This window comes from Salvelinus sp. IW2-2015, unplaced genomic scaffold, assembly GCF_002910315.2.
Source record: "Salvelinus sp. IW2-2015 unplaced genomic scaffold, ASM291031v2 Un_scaffold1613, whole genome shotgun sequence".
Lineage (NCBI taxonomy): Eukaryota > Metazoa > Chordata > Actinopteri > Salmoniformes > Salmonidae > Salvelinus > Salvelinus sp. IW2-2015.
Window position 1 is genome coordinate 98,675 of NW_019943032.1, and position 6,129 is coordinate 104,803.

Sequence of the window (6,129 nt, forward strand, 5' to 3'; positions counted from 1 at the left end):
AATAAAGTATATAATATAAAAGTCAATATATATAAAGTAAGTATCCGTATAGTAAGTATATAGATAAAGTGTATAGGTATATTAAGCTATAGTATATATGTATAATAGTATAAGTATATATAAATACAAGAGTCAAATTGACCAGGTCCATGACCATAGATTCATTGTATTTTTATATGACACCTCTCAGGGCCTGTACAAGCATCATTAGTGGAAAGATGGTACGAATATGCTCATATTGTGTAGAAATCCCCCCTATATAGCAACTCATTTCGCTCCAATGTAACACATCTCACACTACCACGATTTTTATGTTGGTGCTGCTTTTATCCAGTTAAGGAAATGCATTGCGGGCCACAAAGAGTCATTTTTGTAAAAATAGTCATAAGGCCGGGCCTGTTCCCGACGATACCTGGTACAAATAGCCATGGGCCTGTTCCCGACGATACCTGGTACAAATAGCCATGGGCCTGTTCCCGACGATACCTGGTACAAATAGCCATGGGTCCATTCATATACGATACCTGGTACAAATAGCCATGGGTCCATTCATATACGATATCTGACCATGCCCTCAAGCTCCGTTTTGACATTTTCCCAGAAGATTGTAATGAAAGTCCAGAACAGATGGCCAGTCCAGAACAGATGGCCAGTCCAGAAAAGAGGGACTTTGTCCTTCTTCCACTTCCAACAGATATCAGAGAGTCCCATGAACCTCCACTTCCAACAGGTATCAGAGAGTCCCATGAACCTCCACTTCCAACAGGTGTCAGAGTCCCATGAATCTCCACTTCCAACAGGTGTCAGAGTCCCATGAATAACTATCTCACGAAGCATCGTTACCCATCGCTCCACAAAAGCCGCTACTTCAAGGTCTCAAAGCGAGTGACGTAACCGATTGAAACGCTATTAGCGCGCACCACCGCTAACTAGCTAGCCATTTCACATCCGTTACAGAAGCTCTGTTGATGAGTCAACCCCAGTACTAATTGTAGTGTCTCTTTTAACAGGGAAGTTCCTATGAAGGAAGCGAAGGACTTTGCTGAGTCTATCGCAGCCATCTTCATGGAGACCAGCGCCAGAAACGCTGTCAATGTGGAGGAGCTCTTTCAGAAGATCAGTAAGTGTTTCTAGTTCAAGGTGTTTCATTCCATCCAACCACATCACATACGATTTGTTTACCATTCATTGTTATCAATTTGAATTGAAGTCATTTCATTCAGGAAGTAAAATTAAGTGAAAATGAGAAGTTATTTATTTCAAAATATGTTTTATTTTAAAATCAAATCACTTCCTGAATTGATCACAGCCCTTATTTTGTCATGTATCACTAAGCTCTTTAGTCAAAGTAATTTTTTTGTTCACTGTAAAGCATTGTGAATATCTTTTGATATCTGTTTGTTTTAGACATAAGTTACCATCACAACATCCTGTGAAACCTTCTGAGACAGAATAGCACCATTCAGCACAGTGTCTCTTAGGGAGGAAGTTACCATCACAACATCCNAAGTTACCATCACAACATCCTGTGAAACCTTCTGAGACAGAATAGCACCATTCAGCACAGTGTCTCTTAGGGAGGAAGTTACCATCACAACATCCTGTGAAACCTTCTGAGACAGTAATCAGGATGGTTCTCAAAGGGCGCTCCACTATAGTGCACTACTTTTGACAGCGCTATATAGGGAAAAGGGTGCCATTTGAGAAGCAATCACAGTGTAATAGTTTGCATCTCTCTTACGTAATGATCCGTGTTGTGTTGTGTTTCAGGTAAACAGATTCCGCCCCTGGAGAATCCAGACTTAGACAGTAACGAGTCCTTCAAGATAACCCGGCAGCCCCCTCCGTCTAACAAACGCTGCTGCTAGTAAGACCCCTTCCGAGTCCCAAATAGACCCCTACCACCTTACCCCTGGGCCCTACCCCCCTAGCACCCTACGCCCTAGGTATTTCTGTTGATCTCAAGGGGATTGGACTGGTGTAGTACGATCGAAATATGTTGGAAACTCTACCTGTCTTATCTTAGGGAAAGGTGGCGGTATTATCATGTTAACCACATTGCTTACACCGATCCTATACTTTCAGATCGGTATGAAGTTGATAGGCCTTAGGGGTAAGGGGCTAGGGGTCGGTTTGGAATTCAGCCTCCGATTACCAGTGAAATGATCACTCTCTTTGGCTCCATTCCATACACGGTTCCATGGATCAAGTTCCACACATCCATCTTGACACACGGGTCACAATGAAGCGTTGGTGTACGCAACAGCTGCACAGTTCAGCTCCTGATTGGCCCCTTTCGACAGTCCACAATACATATACAGTACATGGGTCTCAGGGAGAGAGGAGGACAAACATGGCTTTGGCTTTGTGATAGATCAGAACCTCTCTCCCCTGTAGCGTAGTGAACAGTGTGTCCCAAGTCCAGAAACCGCCCCTATATCCCATATAAAAGCTAGTTGGACATTTCGCCATATTGTACCTATTCTACCTTCCAGATATATCCAGGATGTATCACAACCGGGCCGTGATTGGGAGTCCCATAGGGCGGCGCACCATTGGCTCAGCATCGTCCGGGTTTGGCCGGTGTAGGCCCGTCATTGTAAATAAGAATTTTGTTCTTAACTGACTTGCCTAGTTAAATAAAAGGTTCAATTTCAAATGTACTCCTGTGCCTTGGTACGGTGTGCTGTAGGTGTCATTTCTGGATATAGAGAGGAACCAGTGGGGGGGGGATTTTTAGCCCTCTTGTGTGTTAGAAATGTAAACATGTTAATAAAATGAAGGAATAGTATGGTACATAAAAGGATATGTTTTTAGTTCATATGCAGCAGCACAGAATAAAAAATAAAAAATCCTTTGAGAAATAGAGAAAAAATAAGAAAATCAATTTTTAAAATTGAATATATATATATTTTTAAATTTTACCTTTATTTAACTAGGCAAGCCAGTTAAGAATACATTCTTATTTACAATGACGGCCTACCGGAAAATCAAAACATGTTAACAAAATAACTTATGACTTGAGATTACATTCCGAATACTTATACGATATAGAGTTTATGAATTCTCATTCCCGAACAATGCAGTCAACAGATGTGTAGATCCACTGATTGGATTGTTGCTCCGTTGCTCCAGTATTAAAATGATAGGAGTTAATATCCATTTATTGCATGAATTTGGTCTCACCGACCGTCGTTGTCTTTTTCCCCGTTGAACGCTTGTAAACTCAGGGAAACAAAAAAGAAACGTCCCTTTTTCAGGACCCTGTCTTTCAAAGATAATTCGTCAAAAATTCAAATAACTTCACAGATCTTCATTGTAAAGGGTTTAAACACTGTTCACATGCTTGTTCAATGAACCATAAACAATGAATGAACATGCACCTGTGGGACGGTCGTTAAGACACTAACAGCTTACAGACGGTAGGCAATTAAGGTCACAGTTATGAAAACTTAGGACACTAAAGAGGCCTTTCTACTGACTCTGAAAAACATCAAAAGAAAGATGCCCAGGGTCCCTGCGTGAACATGTCTTAGGCATGCTGCAAGGAGACATGAGGACTGCAGATGTGGCCAGGGCAATAAATTGCAATGTCCGTACTGCGAGACGCCTAAGACAGCGCTACAGGGAGAACAGGACGGACAGCTGATCGTCCTCGCAGTGGCAGACCACGTGTAACGACACCTGCACAGGATCGGTACATCCGAACATCACACCTGCTGGACAGGTACAGGATGGCAACAAACAACTGCCCGAGTTACACCAGGAACGCACAATCCCTCCGACAGTGCTCAGACTGTCCGCAATAGGCTGAGAGAGGCTGGACTGAGGGCTTGTAGGCCTGTTGTAAGGCAGGTCCTCACCAGACATCACCGCAACAATGTCGCCTATGGGCACAAACCCACCGTCGCTGGACCAGACAGGACTGGCAAAAAGTGCTCTTCACTGTGGCGGGTTTTGTCTCACCATGGTGATGGTCGGATTCGTGTTTATCGTCGAAGGAATGACTGTTACACTGAGGCCTGTACTCTGGAGCGGGATCGATTTGGAGGTGGAGGGTCCGTCATGGTCTGTGGCGGTGTGTCACAGCCTCATCGGACTGAGCTTGTGTTCATGCAGGCAATTTCAACGCTGTGCGTTACAGGGAAGACGTCCTCCTCCCTCATGTGGTGCCCTTCCTACAGGCTCATCCTGACATGGCCCTCCAGCATGACAATGCCACCTGCCATACTGCTCGTCTGTGTGATTTCCTGCAAGACAGGAATGTCAGTGTTCTGCCATGGCCAGCGAAGAGCCGGATCTCAATCCCATTGAGCACATCTGGGACCTGTTGGATCAGAGGGTGAGGGCTAGGGCCATTCCCCCCAGAAATGTCCGGGAACTTGTAGGTGCCTTGGTGGAAGAGTGGGGTAACATCTCACAGCAAGAACTGGCAAATCTGGTGCAGTCCATGAGGAGGAGATGCACTGCAGTACTTAAATGCAGCTGGTGGCCACACCAGATWCTGACTGTTACTTTTGATTTTGACCCCCCCTTTGTTCAGGGACACATTATTCCATTTCTGTTAGTCACATGTCTGTGGAACTTGTTCAGTTTATGTCTCAGTTGTTGAATCTTGTTATGTTCATACAAATATTTACACATGTTAAGTTTGCTGAAAAATAAGCGCAGTTGACAGTGAGAGGACGTTTCTTTTTCTTTTTTCTGAGTTTATATGTTCATGCCTATATAGCACACATGTAGAATATGTATTTCTGAGAATGTACTGTATAAGATGGTCATAATGTATAAAAATGATTAAGTTGCATGAGCACATAAATGCATCGTAGGGCGGCAGGTATCCTAGCGGTTAAGAGCTTTTGGGCCAGTAACCGAAAGGTCGCTGGTTCGAATCCCCAAGCCGATTAGGTGTAAAATCTGTCGATGTGCTTTTGAGCAAGGCACTTAACCCTGATTGGTCCTGTAGGTTTCTCTGGATAAGCGTCTGCTAAATGACAACATTTTTAAAAATAATTCGTAAAGGTCATGTTAATTGACTGATATTATCTCATAGAACAAAATGTTGAAGATCTCTTAAGCCTGTGTTAACCTCTGACCTTATTTTCGGCGTATATCCCAGAACCCCATTCTTTCCCCCATTAATTTCCCCTATAGGAATGCCCAACGAACCAGAGGTAGAAAATGCTGAAACATTTCTGCTTTTAGGACTACAAGCTGGCGACCTCTATAGGCCAGATGCAGAGATAGATAGATTGGCAAACTACTGCGTCTGTGTAGAAACCCCACAGGGGACCCATAGGCTTTTGGATTTGACCGCTTTTATGTCATTTTATTTGTAGTTTGAGCACTTTTTCATGGAAAAATGTTGATTCAGTATTATGTTTTTGATGACTACATTCCCTTACTATTGCCCACCGATAGCTGAATTGCTACAGTGGATTGAAATGTACACAGAACTGAGTTTACAGCAACACTGCAGTGCCATATCGTGAAAAATGTTTTGTACTTTCTGGTTAGAATTTTTTATATAATCATATTTGTTTTACTATCAGGATTTTATACAATATTTTGAATTAGTCAGTGTACAGATATGTACCATGAGATGTTAACACACAATAATGTTCTGGACACTTTTGTACAAGCTTGACCAATGTCCAGGTGTGGCAACAACCAATAGTCTGATCAAAGTAGATTTGCACATTTCTTGCCCTAAATGCCTGCCATCACAGTACATTGTGCCAATGTAAACAAAGTGCTTTTGTCTAAGTCCCCCCCCTGTAGACAAAATCGAATATGAAATTGATTTATTATTTTTTGTGTGCTTGAGTGAAATTATACCCTTTTCTATATCCTATGCAGACCAGATTGACATTTGATATATTCATCTGTATAATAATAAAATGGTCATTTCAATTTCCTCTTGTTCTTCATCTCTTTTTCCTGCTTTATAGAAAGACTCCCTCTTACTACCATCACATAGGTGGGGTACCCCCCTCTTACTACCATCATATAGGTGGGGTACCCCCCTCTTACTACCATCATATAGGTGGGGTACCCCCCTCTTACTACCACCATATAGGTGGGGTACCCCCCTCTTACAACCATCATATAGGTGGGGTACCCCCCTCT

General features: G+C 42.8%; 1 protein-coding gene across 1 annotated transcript in view; it reads left to right on the plus strand.

Moving 5' to 3' along the window:
• LOC112071425 (ras-related protein Rab-31) overlaps window positions 1-5,917 on the plus strand; it is a 20,375-nt gene extending 14,458 nt beyond the window's left edge. The window contains exons 6-7 of the mRNA XM_070439385.1: window positions 1,011-1,120; window positions 1,771-5,917. Coding sequence (XP_070295486.1) covers window positions 1,011-1,120; window positions 1,771-1,868 — 208 coding nt within the window. The 3' untranslated portion in view covers window positions 1,869-5,917. The remainder of the gene's footprint in view (window positions 1-1,010; window positions 1,121-1,770) is intronic.
• Window positions 5,918-6,129: the final 212 nt, after the last annotated feature.